The following is a 22,069-nucleotide window of genomic DNA, read 5'->3' as shown; positions in this document are numbered from 1 at the left end:
CTTTCAGGTGTTATAAAAGACAGCCATCCTAGAGGTAGCTCCTTCTATTAGGCACTCACCCTCCCAATTCTATCCTTCCTTTACCAGGGTCTGGATTTCTTGGAGAGTTTTTCCTCTCCTGAATAGGTGGGCCTCCAAGGACTGAACTTGTTATGCCTTGGGTGAAGCAGAATGTGGTCATTAATAGCATGTATACACACGTTAGGGGCATGATGTATTTGAGTGAAATGCAATTTCTCTATAGGGACCTAAACCCCCTTAGGTGAACTCACAGCATGCAGGATGATCTCCTTCCCCTGATCCTCAACCTCATCTTCTCCTTTCTTCTCATATTCATAGTCATCATCTTTATTGTCCTCCTCCTCCTCTTCTTCATTATTGTAGTCCTGGTCGTCTTCAGCTTCCTCCTGAACTATTTCGTTCTCTTGGTCACTATTCCAGACATACCAGTCCTCTTCAACATCAGGCCAGGCTTCCTCGACAACAGGCCAGATGTCCTCGACATAAGGCCAGATGTTCTCGATATCAGGCCAGTTGTCCTCGATATCAGGCCATATCTCCTCCTGCCTACGCTCTTCCTCCATAATAGCTCTCGCCACTGCCTGTGATACCAGAAATGCTGCGGTACCATCGACGTCATCAACATTCTCTTCGATTGGTAACACATGCAAGACAATTTGTCCAGCGTCGTGCCCCATCCCACCACCCTCTTGCTCTTGGTCAGGTAATCCAGGCTCCCGCTCTGCAACAGCAGACATGGCACCTATTTCCTGCTAATGAAGATCTTACTGAAGCTTCGAGCTTTGAAGGTGTTGGTGGGGATGAGGCGTTGTTAAGGTGACTACCACGAAGTAGAGAGAGGCTGGTGGCCGCAAGTACCTCCTTGGAGGCAGTGAGAACAGCAGGGAAGGTTTTCCACTGGTGAGCAGTTGGAGCTGGTACTTGTAGAGTACCTATAAAAGAAGGGCTAGACAGCACCAGGGAAGAGCCTCCTGCTGAGGCCAACCCCAAGAAGACTGAGAGCCAGATATAAGGGGGCGGAGCCTTGAGGAGTAATAATGGCCCCTCTAACACGTCACCAGAGCTGTAAGCTCATTTGCTGAGACATAGTGATTGACGTGTATTGTGTCCAATCAGCCATAAAGGTCCTTACATTCTGGGGACTGCTCAGAATCACACCTTTTTCCCTGAGGCCTTACTGTTTTGGGATACCTTTTAAGGTGACAGGAACCAGCCTGTCTTTTAAATATCACATTGTCAGTAAATGATAGCCTATTAATATGAATGAGCTCGGCTGCACTGACTTCTGTTTGACATGGGGTTATGCCAGTATAGACAGAGTTATAAAACTGCTATAGAGGGGCAGGAGAGTTGGCTCAGAAGAGCACTTATTGCTCCTCCACAGGATCCAGGTTTAATTTCCAACACCGACATGGTGGTTAGCAACCGTTTGTAACTCCAGTTCCAGGGCATCTGGTGTCTTCAGGTGCCCTTGGACATTGTATACACATGATGCACAGACATACATGCAAGAGAAAGCACTTATACACATATAAAATCAAAATAAATCTAAAAAAAATAAAAACCCAATCATATACAGCTCAGATTTCAGCAGTGGTAAAAATAAAAGAGACAGAAATGAGCCAAATAGTGAAAAGTTGAAATGGTTACAGTCAGAACAAAGGGTTTAAAGCTGAAAAAAAAAAAAGACCTAGAAAGTATTTAATTCACATTGCCAAAGTCACATCGATCCTCCCATAAATGCATAAAAATAAAGAGGAAATGCATGTTAAATGAAAAGGACAGTCTTCCTAGGATGACTTAATAAAACTAAGACTTTCTGTTTCATTCTTCCCAGTTAGACAAGAAAAAAAATTCCAAAATATAAGTCATTTTTTTCTACTATGAAGAAATCAAATACCTTTTCATATCTATATTGAAAATCTTTAAACATAATAATATTCCTTTCCAGAAAAATGACACCCGCGAATCTCTTTAATCATTCCCACAAAATTTAGGGGTTAATAACAATTTGGCATACTCTCCCACTTCAGAAAGAGAACATGGTGTTTTCATAAAACACATAAATATCAAAGAGAATGTAGAAATGTTAAGTAGCCAAATACAAAGAAAGTTCATTGCCCTCAGTGGGCCCAATCAGACTTTCTCCACCTTTGATGAGAGATAGTGTTAGAGGTTTGAAAGTATGCTGTGGAGTGAGCTTTTCAAGTCACAGTAGAAGCAAAGGTTGAGCCTGAACTAGTCTATGGCAGAACGATTTTTCCATCTTATATATCGTCTATAAAATATCAGGATGGAGGGCTCTTTCCCGGGGAACACTTCTTCTCCCACTCTCAGCACTCCTTAGTTGCCTTTAGTTCTTTGTCTAGTGTTAGATACAAATAATTATTAAAGAAAAAGAGGCCATGAATATGAGAGCTAGCAAGATGGGGGTATAAAAAATGGGGGAAAAGGAGAGGAGGAAATGATGTGATTATATTTTCATTTTAAGTAATGAGCAATTATTTAAAAGAAATCAGGACAGAGTAGCAATGAGTGGGATATAGAAACAAAGACTTACGTTGGACTTCAAAAGAGGTCAAAGAGCCCTGTGTGTGGAACATGAGGCTCCCTCTGGCCTATTGGAAATGTGCTTATTATCTGGTACATTACTTGATTCACTGTGTGGCTTCTTTCTCTACCACAGTTCATATTTAAGCCTAATGCTCAACACATCAATATCAACTGTCACAATAGTAGGTTATGATATCGTAAGAGCTCCCCCTGTAATGAAAGGTCAGATCCTTATAAAATGAGGACACAATAGTGATTCTCTCTGGAAGATGAAGCAAAATACTACCACCGTGCAAGCAGATGAAACTCTTTACAGGACATAGCAACTGTCAGTGACATAGTCTTGGATTCACAGCCACCAATATACTAAGAAATAAGCAATAAAATACAATTATTTGTAAGTTACCTACTCTATGGCATCTTGTTATAGCAGCACAAATGGGCTAAGGTATTTTCTCTCTCCCAAAAGGAAATCACTATGGATATTTGACTGCATACTTCAATGGGAACTGGGCAAAAACAATATTGGTATAGCTGCTTTTTTTTTTTTTTTTTTTGGTTTTTCGAGACAGGGTTTCTCAGTGTAGCTTTGCGCCTTTTCCTGGAACTCACTTGGTAGCCCAGGCTGGCCTCGAACTCACAGAGATCTGCCTGGCTCTGCCTCCCCGAGTGCTGGGATTAAAGGCTTACGCCACCACCACCCGGTGGTATAGCTGCTTTTTTTAAAACCAGTGTGAGCCTCCACTCTCAGAATGTGGGGCCAGAAAGGAAGAGTGAATATGAAATGGAGGAATATATGGAAAACGGGGTATGCAAGGATAGAAACTCTCACTCACTATGATTTTGTCCATCTCTAGGCAAACAGGCTTACTGCTGTGTGGAACCCACAGAAGAAATAAAGACTCCAACCTGAACCTGGCAAAGAAGTTAGAGAATCTAGAACCAGTAGATCCTGATATCTATAGCCATGAAGTTATCTACTACCATTGACATCAAGATAGACCAATAGAAGCAAAATAGGGCTCTGGACCTACATCATCATTCAAACAATAAAGCAGGGCTACTATGTGACTCCTTTCCAAAACTCAGAAAAATTTCTCTTGTGAGCAACCTAAGGAGAAGTATCTAAAGAAAGCTATCTAGGGCACAAAGTTAAGCTTAGCCAAAGTGACACTTCACAAGTGTCTCACAGAGCAGTCTTGTAACTGTGACACACATATGCATCATTTGATTGCATATCTCATTTTCTAGCACAGAAAAGAGGAACATCATGCCTCTACTTCTCTGAGTGCTGCTTACCTTCCCACATAGCACAAATGTAAAGACTTTCCACAAAACAGGCTGTAGAGTCCCCGTTTGAGTTTGTTTTTTTTTTTTTTTTGTCCCCCTAAAGCTTATTTTGAAATCCTATTCCTTGAGGTGATGATCGTAAATGATGCATCCTTGCAGCCTAGCCCTCATGAATGGTACAAATGCCCTTCCAAAAGAGGTTTTGAAGTGGCCACTTCTCCATGTGAACATCAGGAGAAGACACCACATGTGAACCTGAAAGTATTTTCTCTCAGACACATTTATAAATCTTTTAGCATCTTGAACTTGGTATTGTCAGCCTATAGAGCTCTGAGAAGTACATTTTTGTTGAGTAAAAACACCCAGTCAATGGCACTTTGCTTGGCATCCTGAATAAACTAAAGTAACCCAATCATCTCTTTGGGTGCAATCCTCATGCCTCCTCCAAGTCTCCTTTGACATGCTCCAAATTGAGTTCAATAAGAATCTTTTATATAAATATGAATCAATATGAGAATAAATATAGAATAAATGATTAGGTATTGATATAGTTATACTGATATTAATGTGAAGGAGAAATAAAACTATTTCAGTCTAAAGGATTTTTTAAAATAATTTTTATTTTTGAAATTAAAATATAATTATATTATTTTCCTTTTAATTTTCCTCTCTGCAACACCCCCACCCCATGTATCCCATTTTTCTCTCTCTCAGATGCAGGGCCTTGAGCCTCTTTTACTTTAACTTATGTATTCCTAAATTTATAAATACAACATTATTAGTTTGTCTATTATTTGCATATATATGATTTATTTTTCAGTGTTGATTATAAGTTATTGGAAAACCAATTGGTGTGCTCTTCCTTGGGGAAGACAATTTCTCCCTCTGTCAGCATTCCTTAGCTGCTGATAGTTCTTTTTCCAAGGATGGGGCCTGTGAGATGTCTCCCCTCCATGATACCAGGTCTACTGGTGTGGTTCTTGTCAGTTAGAAGGGTTGCAGCTGGTTGGGTCATCATAATTAATTGCTTTTAGCTTTCCTTTCCTATAATTATCTTCTGCTATTATCCCATTGACCTCAAATCAGTGGTTCTAAACCTTCCTAATTATGTGAGCCTTTAATACAGTTTCTCAAATTGTGGTCATCCTCCAATCAAAAATATGGTTTCGTTGCTACTCTGTAACAGTAATGGCGCTGCTGTTATGAATCTCAATATGAATGTCTGTGTTTTCTGATGATCTTAGGTGACCCCTGTGAAAGAGACATTCTATGAAAACAGTCATGACCCACAGGTTGAGAACCACAGCCTTAAGTGGTCATACTTCTTACTCTGCTATATGACCTAATTTTTATTTCTGTAGGGTTTGAGCAACATGGACCAGGAAACAGAATGACAAAATAACTACTGTATTAGGACAACACAGTGACCTGCTTGGTGTCCTTGTGCCCATCACTCTAAGTCATGTTCACTGCAATGACTATGCATGAGGGTTAATAGACAGTCCCATGAAAGTTATGATATTTACTAATTATTCTCAGTGTTTGAACTTTTCATTCTCTTCCCCTTGTCATTGTATGGTGTCGTAAATTCCTAATTATCATTATCACTAGAAATGAAATACTAAAAACTCTCTGAAATCTCTTGGTTTCTTCCCTTTTCTGATTATGTGGCAGTAACTCTAATTCTGAATAGTCATAAGGACCTTTAGTTCCTTCAATATGGTAACTCTTTCTTTACTTATTGATCCACTTCTATGAGGGCACCAAAATAGCCAGGTAGTAGTTGGAACATCCAATTCAAATTTTGTGCCTTAAAAGACTTCCTCAAAGGAAAGAGGAAGATTAAAAAATGTCATAGATGGCAACACTATGTGAGAAAAGCCAGTTTGGTCCCCCACCGAAAACACACACACACACACACACACACACACACACACACACACACACACGTTGTTGCCACACACTGGATTTTGAAGGGAAAGCACCAACTATCAGTAAAGAGCCACAGCTATAAAGTGTTAAACCTAAACAGCTGTGTTTTTTATTCTTCCATTTGATGAATGGAATAAAGTCAAATATGATGGAGTCACTAACAATTCCAAACATACCTTATCCAACTTGGATGTCCTCAAAGACCAGACTGCTTTCCATTAAAACTGGGAAAAGGAATTAATATGGAATCACTGACCTCCTAATGCAGTGGGTCTCAAACTTCCTATGCTATGATCCTTTAATAGAGTGCCTCATGTAGTGCTGCCTCCCCCCTCCAACCATAAAATTATTTCTTTGGCTACTTCATGAGGGTAAGTGGCTACTGAGCCATTTATCAGTTCCTAAGCCTATTAGAAATAGGTGTTTTCTGATGGTCACAAGCCACAGGTTGAGAACCACTGTTCTACTGCTTATGCCATAATATCCATAGTGAAGAAAGTAAATGAGGCTTCATGCCCATTGTCTCTAGGGCGAAAAACAGTGGACCTAGGGAATAGTAATCACATTGCTGTATAGACACAAAAGTTACTGTATCATCCTGAAGAAGACAGTTCTCTTAGTGGTTCAAGATAGGGTTCAAGCTATGCTGCTCTCAACAGTAAAAAAGAATGATGCACATTGCAGACGCCATTCCAATTGACAATGTAAAGCCCGTCTGTGTCCAACTCCACAACATATGCAAGCATATAACACAATGTCAGGGTACTTTAGCTCGAGATTATTTATGACATTTGGTTTGGGACAGCTGTACACTGGTTTGGTAATCTCCATAGGTGCTGTTTCTATGTAGATATAGAACATACAACCGGCATGACATAGTCCAAGTCTATTCAGGCATCAGGAGATGCATATGAATTCACTTAGAGAGCAGGTAAAATGACAAAATCAGTCACATGAGAAATATTGCTTTTTGCCATTTAATTGAAGTAAACTATAGGGTGATTAACCATGTTGGGGTACTGGAGCCAAGGAACAAAAAAACATTGATTTCTTATCGTTTTGCAAACTCCCTGTGCTCTACAGTTCCCTATATCAGGGGGTATGGGAGTGTGTCTGTCAGCTTTGTATTCCTGTGATAAAATGGTCCAGATAAATATTTAATAAGAATTGAGGGTTTGTTTTGACCTGTGGTTTCAGTCCATGGTTTTGGCCCTGTTGTTTTGGTCCTGTGGTGACAGAGTAAATCGTGTTGAGGATATGTGATGGAGGAAACCAGGTTCACCTTAGTATGGCCAAGAAGCAAAGTGGTAAAGTGTAAGAGGCGTATGCCTAATGATTTAAGATCCTTACTATAGGCTACAACCAATAATGTTCTACAGAATTCCAGTAAAGATCTAAACCCTACCTATTTAGTCTCCACCTTATTTACATAGTGTCTTTGAACTACTCTGGTAACCATTACTTCTCCCTTTATCTGTCTATAGCCAAACATGTCTACATGGGTAAATGCCATTGTGACTATAGCACAATGGTAGCATTTTTAATGATGCACAATGTCTCCTATTGCTGCTTACGTAGACCTCTATTGCCTTCTTAAGTTCTACCAACCAATCATTATCACTGTGATTTGTAATGAACTATAACCAACAACCAAAATCAAGTGAAAGAATATAGGTTGGTATCACCACATACTAAACGGCCTCCTTAAATTGATGACAGATCTTTCAGGTTTTGTATTAACAGTATGATATTTCTCTTTTAAAAATTCTAATAACCTGTTTTCTCTCTTTCTTTCTCGCTTTCCCTCTTCTCTCTCTCTCTCCCTTTTTATCCTTAGCCATACCTCTCTCATTGCTATATTCATTCCACTTATTGATTTATACATGATTTGTTTCAATAATAATTTTTTTGGTTATATTGATTTTTGTTTTGTTTTTAGATACTTAGTATTTAAAATTTATTTGTAAATGTCTGTGTGTGTGTGTGTGTGTGTGTGTGTGTGTGTGTGTGTGTGTGTGTCTGACAGTCCCTATGTGTGATCATGCATATATATCCCAGAGATCAAGCAAGTTTTCTGAGACCTGGTCTCTTACTTGCCTACAATCCAGTGAATAGGCTAGACTGCTTGACTAGTGAACCCTAGATTACCAGCAGAAGCCCTATATCCGGTATTTTTTATGTGAGTTCTCAGGATAAAACTGAGAGTCTAAGACTTTGCAAAGAAAATCCTTTTCAGATTAAGCTATGTCCAGGCTTATACTGTATTTTGACTAATTATACTTTACTTATTCTTGCTTTAGTTTGAGCTTTCTTTAAATATTTTTAGTATATTAAAATAGAAGGTACAATAATTGTGCAGAAGTTGATCTTTCAACATAGGCACTTGCAGTGATGATCATCAATTTAAACACCGCTTAAGGTACAATTGCTACATTTGGATATATCATGTTTTGTTTTCATGTATATTAAAATGTTTTCTAATTTCCCTTCTGACTTTTCTCCTTGACTCTTAATTATCTAAGTGTGAGTTATTTATTTGCAGACATCTGTTAGAGAATTAATAAATAGAATAAACAAAGTCTAAAACAAAGCATCAAAAAACCCACTGAGTCAAAAATTGGGCTTTAGCTCTTAACAATATTCTCAAAGGAATATATATATATATATATATATATATATATATATATATATATATATATATATATAATGTTAAGAATATCATAAAATGTGTTCAACATTTTTGGAATAAGGGAAATGTAAATTAATTTTTTAAAATTTTCTAACTTCAGTTACAATGGCTTAAAAATGATTAAAAATAAAATGACAACAAATGCTGGTGAGGCTGTGGGGGAAAGAACAGCCTTATTGTATGTTGGTGGGTATGTAAAATGATGCAGACATGATGGAAATCAGTGTAGATTTCTAAAAAGTGATTTAATGTATGGACAAGCTCTAGTGTTCCTGGGCATAGATCCAAAAGACTCTATGTCCTGCAGCAGAGATACTTGTTCATCAATGTTAATGGCTTCTGTATTCACAATATCCAAGAAATGGAAACAGCCTGAATATCCATCAACTTATGAGTGGATATTGAAAATGTGGTACATACATACAAAGAAATTTTACTGATCTGTAGATAAAAATGAAACTATGAAATTTCCGGGTTAATGGATAAAAATGGAAAAAAAATATGGGTAAGCCAGGCCCAATAAGAACCAATGCTGTATGTTGTCTCTCATATGTGGATCCTAGCAGCAAAGTTTCTGATTTGTGTGTTTAACTTGGAGTACATGTAGAGGCTATGAATTTATAAAGAGAGGCCATGGGATGGAAGGAGAAAGTGAATAAAACAGGGGGTGATAGAGTTCATATGATGGGAGAAAAGAGAACAATGAGGAAGGTTTAAGTTGGGAGAGGATGGATGGAAGATTAGGGTACGTGTTGGCATACCAGGAGGGAGAGCTATCTCCAAGAATGCTTGAAAAGGTCAAATAGAAACCTATTATTTTAAATGCTTCCTTATGTATGTATGATCAAAAGGGTTTAAATTGAAGTTGCCACATGTATGGGAATAACGCAGCTCTGAGAATGCATAGGGTATCAAACAAAAAGCCTAGTGCCAAGTGTGAGAGAAACCCTAGAAGTTGTGGTCATAGGCATCCCAGAGACTCCTGGGTCAATTCAGGCTATTGTCATTGCTTTTGGTCATCCATCAGAACTAAACAGTCAGTCCCTACCATTGAAGACATCACACAATTTGGTCATAGGACATGAAAACAAATCAAAACAAACCCAAGGGATAGTGACCTGGAAGATTCCTCCCAGCTGGCCAGCTTACATAGTGCTAGAAAGTACTATGCAGGCTAGTAGGGGGAAAAAGTTATCAGCAATCTTACTCAACTGTGATTCTGTGGGCCACCGTAATGACTGAGCTAACTAGATGAGTTCATTGGTGCAAAAGTGCCAGGAATATTATGGTTGTAAACTATGGCTTTGTAATTGGAGTTAAAACCCATTTCACAGAGGGACTTATGCCTGGCCAAGAATCCATGGCTGGGGAAGTCACAGCACCTAGGGGAAAACCTACTGCTCTCACTATGCTAAATAGGCATAGTATCAAATCACCTTGTAAATATTTATCATTACACCCACATATCAGTATAATTCTCACCATGCATCAGAGAAGCTCCCTTTTGTGTTGGATGGAGACTAATACAGAGACTCCCAAGAGGAAAAAGTTCAGAGAAGCAGTGACTATGGAGTGGTCAGCTCTAAATAGGAGAATTATATCCCTTTCTCTCCCCACCCAAGGTCCTGAGGATATTATGTAAGAGGGGGCAGAAAGATTGTAAGAGCTAGAGAATAGGAGGACTGCTGCAAAATAGTGTCTTCTAGACATGACAAAGCCATTGCGTTCATCAACCCACAACAGCTGTGGTTGCCTTCCTAAAACATGCACAGAATTAAGACAGTGGACATTCCAGCAGGGATTGTGAAAGGCCTCATCAGTTCCCCACTTCTAGATGAAGAGCTATTGGCAGTTGATGACTGTTAGGGGAGGGTCAGGTGGTTTCTGTAGGGTGTGGCTTGTGATAGGTTTCCCAAGCTCCAGTAAATGTCCCGACAATCATGACTCTGCTGAATATAAAAACAGAGGATATGAGGTTAGAAGAGGCATGTTGGGGACCCTGTAAGAAGGTGGTCGTGAAGACTGGAGTGTAGATATAATTGAAAGACATTGTATACGTTTATGAAATTACCAAAAGATAAACTTGAGAAAAATATTTGATTTTCTAAACTGAAGTTCTGTTCCCTAAGTAATCTCAGAAGAGGCCAAGAGATTTGTTTAACACGAATTGCTAATTGGTCTTATTAATTAAAAAAAAATAGCTACCCAGAGTCAGATATTGGAATGAAAGCTGAGAGATCAGAGGGATAGAACAAGCCAGCCACAAGTTCTTACCACTAGGATATCCTCAGCCCAATAGAGAGCTACTTCCTGAATACTCATGCCTATATACCATTCTGTGCCTTCTCATCTTACTTCCTCTCTCCACCCAGGTACATCACTTTATATTTTGCATCTCTATCACTTCTTCTCTGTCTGTAGATACCTCCATACCTTTATGGTTAACTAGTGTTGGAATTAAACACGTATGTATGTCACCATATCTGTCTCTGTTCCCAGTGTGGCCTTGAACTCAGAGATCCAGATGAATCTCTGCCTCCCAATTGATAGGATTAAAAGTGTGTGCTACCATTTTCTAACCCCTATATTTAATATGGTCACTGGTTTTATCCTCTGATCTCCAGGCAAGCTTTATTTGTTAGAGCACAAATACAATATCACCACAGATTTGTGGCTATACTTCCTGTAGAGTGGAGAGAACATCAATATAATTCACAGAAGATTTGTAATGAAGTGTTAAGTTATATGAGCAGAAATTCCAAACTAACCAATTATAATCAATGAAATCTCCACAGTGACATTAAGTTAAATGCCTATTTGGACTCTCCACTCAATATGAATGTGACAAAGGGCTTACAATGTGTCTCTGTGCCTTGTGCCTGCCATAAATATGTCAAATTCCTGATAATAAGTACTTTGTGGATTATATTGTATCATTCTAATGATTTTTTAGTGCCTATATTTGTGGAGTATAGTGTGGTATTTTGGCACAGATATTTATATATAATGTTTCATGATGAAATCAAGGTAATTCACACTATCTTACCAAACCTTTGGATTTCTGTGCTGGGAACCTTAAATCTTTTCTTTTCTAGTTTTTTTTAAAAATATGTAAAAAAGTTATTATAGACTATTGTAGCTAGAGTTGTCCTGCCTGGCCCAAAGTCAGGACAAATCTCTCTGACCCGCCAGTCCCACAGCCGCTCAGACCCGACCAAGTAAACACAGAGACTTATATTGGTTAGAAACTGTATGGCCGTGGCAGGCTTCTTGCTAACTGTTCTTACAGGTTAAATTAATCCATTTCTATAAATCTATACCTTGCCATGTGGCATGTGGCTTACCGGCATCTTCACATGCTATTTGTCATCCTGGTGGCTGGCGGTGTCTCTGACTCAGCCTTCCACTTCCCAGCTTTATTCTCCTCCTTGTCCCGCCTATACTTCTTCCTGCCTGACTAATGGTCAATCAGTGTTTCATTTACCAACTAATCAGAGCAACACATTTGCCATACAGAACATCCCACAAGAGACTATAGCTATCTTTTTATGCTATAAAATACTATAATGAATTACTTTTTCTGTTGTATCTTAGTCCTTATTATCTCATCACTGATAATGTGTTTGTAAATGTCAATGTCAGTGACACAAAATGGAATTTTGTGTGCATTAAGTAAGCTATTTTTTGTAAGAAATGTTTATCAAGTATCTACCAAGTGGAAAAATACAATGGTGGGTGCTTTAAGAAAGATGCACAAGTCAAACTTTTAAAAGGTCAAATAATTTAGAAAGTTGACCACTAGAGTAGGATATAGGCACACATGTGAATAGTGCTACTTAATGTGGTAAGATGAGATGTGTTCCCATAGAATACAACAGAAGGTATTAAGGCAAATGAGTAACTATGAAGCTTGAAATACCTGTAGAACATAGCTTTCTACCCTCAAAATCGTGTCCTTTCTCCTCTGATCCCTAATCTGGTTATATCCAACTACTTTTTTTTCCTTAAGGAAATTCCAGTTGTTGAACATTTTTTTTAATTGACCCTTCCTATTTTTCATTTTTCTTCAAGAAACAATGTTCATCTACACAAAGGTATAGTGAGAACTTCCTGTATACACCCTTGAGCTAACCTAAGTGATGTACTATGGTGCTGTTGAAGTCAACCATGTACTTCTATCCAATTACATACTTCCTTTTTCTTAAAAATATATCTAGTAATCCTAAATAGGTATTTTTGTTCCCATAGAAATTTCTCTGCATGCTACATAAGCATGCATCACACATATTCACTTTACTGTATATGTACTTGTAGTTATTGCTTTACATTTTTAAATTTTATATGCACATTGTAATGTATCCAGAAATGAGCTTTTTCCTTTCTATATTTTTCTGCACTACACTATCCAATATTTGCCTTTTTAGGTCTTTCTCTGTGTTTTAGACCTTTTGGAATTGTAGTATTTCCATGTACCATCCCTAGATGTATCCAGCATCAGGTATTTATTGTTTTATTCAATTTATTTTAAAGAGTCTCAATTCAGTGATATAACCTTGGTCCAATGACAGTGAAGCAGAATTCTACATCAGCAGTTCTCACACTACATTGATATGAAGGATGAACTAAAGGTCTTCAGAAGCTGTGCCAGATCACTTTGAGAATTTACTATCAAACACATCTTGAACAGAGCTCAGGAGTTGGCGTTGCTCACCAATTCCCAGGTGCTGCTGCGGCTGTTGTTGTCCCATGTGTTCAAGTGGCCCAACTTGCTTGCAGACAACCTGGGTCACTTGTCAGTTTCTGTGAATAATGTTCAGACTTTGCTAGACCTCTATGTCTGTTTTCTTTTACATTAGTGGGTTAAACTTACTAATGGAATTTATTGAGAGTGTAATTGGAACACGGAAAACAGTTAAAAGTAATCTGCTTCAATGACTGGTAGGCTAATACAAAAAGAAATGGACATTAATCAACTTGTGTTTGTATTATTGACAAAAGACTCTCCCAATTATTTCAAATTATATTTATTTTTAATTTAAGGAATATTTAAACAGTTTGGGAAGTTTTAAGTGCATATATTTGGATGAGGAATATTAGATGAGGATCACTGATGGTACCTTTGCATGTGTTAATGAATATTAGATGATCTCAAATCCAAACAGAACCGATTCATTGATTCTATGGTTATCCATGGCTTCCTTTGCCCTTAATCTGTAGGAAGAATAAGAGATAATTAACAATTGTAAAACATTGATATGAAACACATTTTAAATCTTAGGAAAATAGTATACCTTATATCTGTCTGTATTTTTAACCAAAAATTGAACATATTTTATTTTTGAAACTCAAACACTTGTGTATGGCCTGCAAATGAGCTACTAATGCCAACAGATGCTGAATAATAAGCAAATTTGCTAGTGCTTGGTGGCCTTGGTCCCTTTGTTGCAAAGATCAGCAGCTGATAAACTACAGAAGTACTAGTCAATGACTCACTCTACTAGAACATGTCCTCCTCAGCTTCCTCTGAGCTGTGTAATATACCTTGGAATCCCCTTTCAGGTGTTATAAAAGACAGCCATCCTAGAGGTAGCTCCTTCTATTAGGCACTCACCCTCCCAATTCTATGCTTCCTTTGGCAGGGTCTGGACCTCTTGGAGGGTCTTTCCCTCTCCTGAGTAGGTGGGCCTGCAAGAACTGAACTTGTCATGTCTTGGGTGAAGGAGAATGTGGTCATTAATAGCATGTATACACAGGTTAGGGGCATGATGTATTAGAAAAAATGAAATGTCTCTAGAGGGACCTAAAGTCCCATAGGTAAACTCACAGCATGCAGGATGATCTCCTTCCCCTGATCCTCAACCGCCTCTTATCCTTTCTTCTCATATTCATAGTTGTCAACTTTATTGTCCTCCTCCTCCTCTTCTTCATTATTGTAGTTCTGGTCGTCTTCAGCTTCCTCCTGAACTACTTCGTTCTCCTTGTCGCCATTCCAGACATACCAGTCCTCTTCAACATCAGGCCAGGCTTCCTCGAGAACAGGACAGCGTTCCTCAACATCAGGCCAGATGTCCTGGATATCAGGCCAAATGTCCTCAATGCGATGCCTGCCTTCCTCAACGTCAGGCCAGATGTCCTCGATATCAGGCCAGATGTCCTCAACGCGATGCCGGCTTTCCTCGACATCAGGCCAGATGTCCTCGATATCAGGCCAGCTGTCCTCTACAACAGGCCAGATGTCCTTGATACAAGGCCAGACTTCGTCGACATGAGGCCAGATGTCCTCGACATCAGGCCAGGTTTCCTCGTCATCAGGGTAGATGTCCTCGGCTTTATGGCAGATGTCCTCGACATCAGGCCAGATGTCCTTGATATCAGGCCAGACCTCTTCCACATGAGTGCAGATCTCCTCAGTGTTGGGCCATATCTCCTTCTGCCCCGGCTCTTCCCCCATAATGGCTCTCGAGACTGCCTGTGAACGCAGAAATCCTGTGGTTCCATCGATGTCATCAACAGCCTCATGGATTGGCAGCACATGCAAGACACTTTGTCCAGCGTCGTGATCCATCCTACCACCTTCTTGCTCTTGGTCAGGTAATCCAAGGTCCTGCTCTGCAACAACAGACATGGCACAAATTTCCTGCCAATGAAGATCTTACTGAAGCTTCAAGCTTTGAAGGTGTTGGTGGGGATGAGGCGTTGTTAAGGTGACTACCACGAAGTAGAGAGAGGCTGTTGGCCTCAAGTACCTCCTTGGAGGCAGTGAGAACAGCAGGGAAGGTTTTCCACTAGTGAGCAGACGGAGCTGGTACTTGTAGAGTACCTATAATAGAAGGGCTAGACAGCTCCAGGGAAGAGCCTCCTGCTGAGGCCAGCACCAAGAAGGCTGAGAGCCACGTATAAGGGGGCAGAGCCTTGAGAAGTAATAATGGCCCCTCTCACACGTCACCAGAGCTGTAAGCTCATTTGCTGAGACATAGTGATTGACGTGTATTGTGTCCAATCAGCCAAAAAGGTCCTTACATTCTGGGGACTGCCCAGAATCACACCTTTTTCCCTGAGGCCTTACTGTTTGGGATACCTTTTAAGGTGATAGGAACCCTGTCTTTTAAATATCACATTGTCAGTAAAATGATAGTGTATCAATATGTATGAGCTCGGCTCCACTGACTTCTGTTTGACATGGGGTTATGCCAGTATAGACAGAGTTATAAAACTGCTATAGAGGGGCAGGAGAGATGGCTCAGAAGACCACTAATTGCTCCTCCACAGAATCCAGGTTTAATTCTCAACACCGACTTGGTGGTTACCAACCGTTTGTAACTCCAGTTTCAGGGCATCTGGTGTCTTCAGGTGTCCTTGGACATTGTACACACATGATGTACAAACATACACGCAAGATATAGCACCTATACACATATAAAATGAAGATCTAAAAGACTTTAAAGCCCAGTGATTGTATAGCTCAGGTTTCAGCAGTAGTAAAAATAAAAGAGACAGAAAAAGCCAAATAGTTAACAGTTGAAATGGTTAGAGTCAGAACAAAGGTTGAAAGTGAAAAACAATTAAACAGGACTTGGAAAGTGTATAATTCTCACTGCCAAAGTCATATCGATCCTCCCATAAATGCATTCAAAAAAAGAGGAAAAGCATGTTAAATGAAAAAGACAGTCTTCCTAGAATTACCTAACAAAATGAAGAATTTCTATTTCATTACTCTTTTAGTTTTCCTTTCCTATAATTTTCTTCTGCCACTATCCCATTGACCTCAAATCAGTGGTTCTCAACCTTCCTAATTATGTGAGCCTTTAATACAGTTTCTCAAATTGTGGTCATGCCCCAATCACAAAAATATTTTTGTTGCTACTCCATAACAGTAATTGTGCTGCTGTTATGAATCTCAATATAAATATCTGTGTTTTCTGATGATCTTAGGTGACCCCTGTGAAAGAGACATTCTACGAAAACGGTCATGACCCACAGGTTGAGAACCACAGCCTTAAGTGGCAATACTTCTTCTTACTCTGCTATATGACCTAATTTTTATTTCTGTAGGGTTTGAGCAACATGGACCAGGAAACAGAATGACAAAAGAGATAACTACTGTATTAGGACAACACAGTGACCTGCTTGGTGTCCTTGTGCCAATCACTCTAAGTCATGTGTACTGCAATGACTATGCATGAGAGTTAATAGACAGTCCCATGAATGTCATGATATTTACTCATTATCCTCAGTGTCTGAACTTTTCATTCTCTTCCCCTTGTCAATGTGTGGTGTCATAACTTCCTAATTATCAATATCACCAGAAACGAAATACTTGTTCTCCCTCTCTGTTCTTGATCCAGCTGGGATCTCCCGCTCCCCCAAGCTGTCTTTCCCTCGACCCTTGCCCTTCATTAACCCCAATCACATCCAGGCTGTTCATGTAGATCTCATCCATTTCTTAGTCATTGTGCGATCCCTGTGTCTTCTGGCAATGGTCGAGAGACAGCCCGAACTGACCTATTCTGGTGATAGGATAGCCAAACACCCTAATTGTCATGCTAGAAACCCCATCCAATGACTGAGGGACTGGATGCAGAGATCCACGGCTAGGTCCCTGGTGGAGCTCCAGGAGTCCAATTGGCGAGAAAGAGGACGGTTTATTTGAGCAAGAATTGTTGAGACCAAGGCTGGATAACACAGGGACAAATAGCCAAAGGAATGGAAACACATGAACTATGAACCAATGGCTGAGGGACCCCCAACTGGATCAGGCCCTCTGAATAGGTGAGACAGTTGATTGACTTGATCTGTTTGGGAGGTATCCAGGCAGTGGAACTGGGTCTTGTGCTCAGTGCATGAGTTGGTTGTTTGAAACCTGGGGCTTCTGCAGGGTCTCTGGCTCGGCCTGGGAGGAGGGGACTGGATCTGCCTGGACTGAGTCTACCAGGTTGATCTCAATACAAGGGGGAGTCTTTGCCCTGGGGGAGATGGAAATGGGGGGTGGGGTAGGATGAAGGAGAGGGGGCGGAGGGGGGGGAAACGGAATCCGTGGTTGATATGTAGAATTAAATCATATTGAAAAAATAATTAAATTAAAAAAATTAAAATGAAGAAAAAACAAAATACTAAAAGCTCTCTGAAATCTCCGGGTTTCTTCCCCTTTCTGATTGTGTGACAGTAACTCTAATTGTGCATTTTCATAAGGCCCTTTTGTCCCTTCAGGAGAGTAATGCTTTCCTTTGCCTACTGATCCACTTCCACGAGGTCACCAAAATAGCCAGGTGGTTGCTGGAACATCCAATTCAAATTTTGTGCCTTAAAAGACTTTCTCATAGGAATGAGGAAGATTCTAAAATGTCATAGATGGCAACACTATGTTAGGAAAGCCAGTTTGGTCCACACCTCTCCACCACCACACATCCACACACGTTGTTGCTACACACTGGACTATGAAGGTACAGCACCAAATATCAGTTTCAAGTTTGGGACCGGAGTGAAGAGCCACAGCTACAGTGTTAAACCTAAACTGCTGTATTAGTTATCTTGTTCCATTTGATAAACGGAATTAAGTCAAATGTGATGGAGTCACTAACAACCACAAACCTACCTTATTCAACTTGGATGTCCTCTAAGGCCAGACGACTTTCCATTAAAACTGGGAAAAGGAATTAATATGGAGTCACTGACCTCCTTGTGCAGTGGGTCTCAACCTTCCTAATGCTATGATCCTTTAATAGAGTGCCTCATGTAGTGCTGCCTCCCCCCTCCAACCATAAAATTATTTCTTTGGCTACTTCATGAGGGTAAATTGCTACTGAGCCATTTATCAGTTCCAAATCTATCAGAAATAGGTGTTTTCTGATGGTCACAAGCCACAGGTTGAGAACCACTGTTCTACTGCTTATGCCATAATATCCATAGTGAAGAAAGTAAATGAGGCTTCATGCCCATTGTCTCTAGGGGGAAAAACAGTGGACCTAGGGAATAGTAATCACATTGCTTTATAGACACAAAAGTCACTGTATCATCCTGAAGAAGACAGTTCTCTTAGTGGTTCAAGAAAGGGTTCAAGCTATGCTGCTCTCAACAGTGAAAAAGAATGATGCATATTGCAGACGCCATTCCAATTGACAATGTAAAGCCCGCCCGTGTCCAACTCCACAATATATGCAAGCATATAACACAATGTCAGGGTACTTTAGCTCGAGATTATTTATGACATTTGGTTTGGGACAGCTCTACACTGATTTGGTAATCTCCATAGGTGCTCTTGCTATGTAGATTTAGAACATACAACCGGCATGACATAGTCCAAGGCCATTCAGGCATCAGGAGATACATATGAATTCCCTTTGAGAGCAGGTAGGAATGAAAAAAAGCAGTCACATGACAAATACTGCTTTTGCCCCTTAACTGAAGTAAACCATGGGGTGATTAACCATGCTGGGGTACTGGAGCCAAGAAACAAATAACATTGTTTTTTCATGGTTTTGCAAACACCCTGTGCTCTACAGGTCTCTATCACAGGGGGTATGGGAGTGTGTCTCTCGGCTTTGTATTCCTGTGAAAAAATGCTCCAGATAAGTATTTAATATGGATTGAGGGTTTAATTTGACCTATTGTTTCAGTCCATGGTTTTGGCCCTGTTGTTTTGGTCCTGTGGTGACAGAGTAAATCGTGTTGAGGATATGTGATGGAGGAAACCAGGTTCACCTTAGTATGGACAAGAAGCAAAGTGGTAAAGTGTAAGAAGCATATGCCTAATGACTTAAGTTCCTTACTTTAGGCTACCACCAATAATGTTCTACAGAATTCCAGTAAAGATCAACACCCTACCTATTTAGTCTCCACCTTATTTACATAGTGTCTTTGAACTACTCTGGTAACCATTACTTCTCCCTTTATCTATCTATAGCCAGACATGTCTACATGGGTAAATGGCCACTGTGACTATAGCGCAATGGTATCATTTTTAATGGTGCACAATGTCTCCCATTGCTGCTTATGTAGACCTCTATTGCCTTCCTAAATTCTACCAACCAATCATTATCACTGTGATTTGTAATGAACTATAACCAACAACCAAAATCAAGAGAAAGAATATACGTTGGTATCACCACATACTAAACTGCCTCCTAAATTTGATGACAGATCTTTCAGTTTTTGTATAATCAGTATGATATTTCTCTTTCAAAAATTCTAATAACATGTTTTCTCTCTTTCTTTCTCACTTTCCCTCTTCTCTCTCTCTCCCTTTTTATCCTAAGCCATGTCTCTCTCATTGCTATATTCATTCTACTTCTTATTGATAATTATAGATGAATTGTTTCAATAATAGTTTTTTGGTTATATTGATTTTTGTTTTGTTTTTAGATACTTGGTTTTTAAAAGTTATTTGCAAAAGTCTGTGTGTGTGTGTGTGTGTGTGTGTGTGTGTGTGTGTGTCTGCCAGTCCCTATGTGTGATCATGCCTATATATCCCAGAGATCAAGCAAGTTTTCTGAGACAGGATCTCTTACTTGCCCACAATCCAGTGAATAGACTAGACTGCTTGACTAGTGCATCCTAGATTACATTCAGAAGCCGTATATCTGGTATTTTTTATGTGAGTTCTCAGGATCAAACTGAGAGCCTAAGACTTTGCAAAAAAAATCCTTTTCAGATTCAAGTCTGTATGCCAAGGCTTATACTGTATTTTGATTAATTATACTTTACTTATTCTTACTTTAGTTTGAGCTTTCTTTAAATATTTTTAGTATCTTAAAATGGAAGGTTTAATAATTGTGCAGTGATGATCATTAATTTAAACACCACTTAATGTACAATTGCTATATGTAGGTATAACATGTTTTGTTTTCATGTATATTAAAATGTTTTCTAGTTTCCCTCCTGAATTTTCTCCTTGACTCTTAATTATCGAAGTGTGTGTTATTTATTTGCAGACATCTGTTAGAGAATTAATAAATAGAATAAACAAATATATAAACAAAGCATCAAAAAACCACTGAATCAAAAATTGGGCTTTAGGTCTTAACAGAATTTTCAAAGGAATATATATATATATTATATATATATTATATATATACATATATAAATGTTAAGAATATAGTAAAATGTGTTCAACATCTTAGGAAGCAGGGAAATGTAATTTAAATTTTTTTTTAAATTTTCAAACTTCAGTTAAAATGGCTTAAATAATTAAAAAAATAAATTGACAACAAATGCTGGTGAGGCTGTGGGGGAAAGAACAGCCCTTATTCTCTGTTAGTGGGTATGTAAAATGATGCAGACATGATGGAAACCAGTGTGGATTTCTAAAAAGAGATTTAATGTATGGACAAGCTCTAGTGTTCCTGGACATAGATTCAAAAGACTCTAGGTCCTGTAACAGAGATACTTGCTCATCAATGTTAATTGATGCTTTATTCACAATATCCAAGAAATGGAAACAGCCTGAATATCCATCATCATATGAGTGGATATTGAAAATGTGGTGCCTACATACTAAGAGTTTTATTGATCTGTAGATAAAAATGAAACTAAGAAATTTCCAGGAAAATGGATGAAAATGGAAAAAAATATGGGTAAGCCAGGCCCAATAAGAACCAATGCTGTATGTTGTCTCTCATATGTGGATCCTGACAGCAAAGTTTCAGATTTGTGTGTTTAACTTGGAGTACCTGTAGAAGCTATGAATCTATAAATCAAGGCCATGGGATGGGATGAGAAAGAGATTAAAACAGGGGGTGATAGAGTACAGTTCATATGAAGGGACAAAAGAGTAATGGGGAAGGTTTAAGTTGGGAGAGGATGGATGGAGGACTAGGGTACGTGTTGGCATAGCAGGAGGGAGAGCTATCTCCAAGAATGCTTGAAAAGGTCACATAGAAACCTATTATTTTAAAAGCTTCCTTATGTATGTATGTTCAAAATGGTTTAAATTGAAGTTGCCCCATGTATGGGAATAATGCAGCTCTGAGAATCCATAGGGTATCAAACAAATAGCCTAGTGCCAAGTGTGAGAGAAACCCTACAAGTTGTGGTCATAGGCATCCCAGAGACTCCTGGGACAATTCAGGCTATTGTCATTGCTTTTGGTCATCCATCAGAACTTAAGAGTCAGTCCCTACCATCGAAGACATCACACAATTTGGTCATAGGACATGAAAACAAATCAAAACAAACCCAAGGGATAGTGACCTGGAAGATTCCTCCCAGCTGGCCAGCTTACATAGTGCTAGAAGTTACTATGCAGGCTAGTAGGGGGAAAAAGTTATCAGCAATCTTACTCAACTGTGATTCTGTGGGCCACTGTAATGACTGAGCTAACTAGATAAGTTCATTGGTGCAAAAGTGCCAGGAATGTTATGGTTGTAAACCATGGCTTTGTAATTGGAATTAAAACCCATTTCACAGAGGGACTTATGCCTGGCCAAGAATCCATGGCTGGGGAAGTCACAGCCCCTAGGGGAAAACCTACTGCTCTCACTATGCTAAATAGGCATAGTATCAAATCACCTTGTAAATATTTATCATTACATTCACATATCAGTATAATTCTCACCATGCATCAGAGAAGCTCCCTTTTGTGTTGTTTGG

The 22,069-nt window shown here is 39.2% G+C and overlaps 1 protein-coding gene across 1 annotated transcript; it reads right to left on the bottom strand.

The window, feature by feature from the left end:
- Positions 1-248: 248 nt before the first annotated feature.
- On the bottom strand, positions 249-1,011 carry LOC131900126 (glutamic acid-rich protein-like). The gene has a single exon (XM_059251503.1). It carries the CDS (start codon positions 756-758, stop codon positions 249-251), a length of 510 nt encoding a protein of 169 aa, XP_059107486.1. The 5' UTR covers positions 759-1,011.
- Between the last annotated feature and the right edge of the window lie 21,058 nt (positions 1,012-22,069).

This window comes from Peromyscus eremicus, chromosome X, assembly GCF_949786415.1.
Source record: "Peromyscus eremicus chromosome X, PerEre_H2_v1, whole genome shotgun sequence".
Lineage (NCBI taxonomy): Eukaryota > Metazoa > Chordata > Mammalia > Rodentia > Cricetidae > Peromyscus > Peromyscus eremicus.
This window is presented reverse-complemented; position numbering and strand designations above follow the sequence as displayed.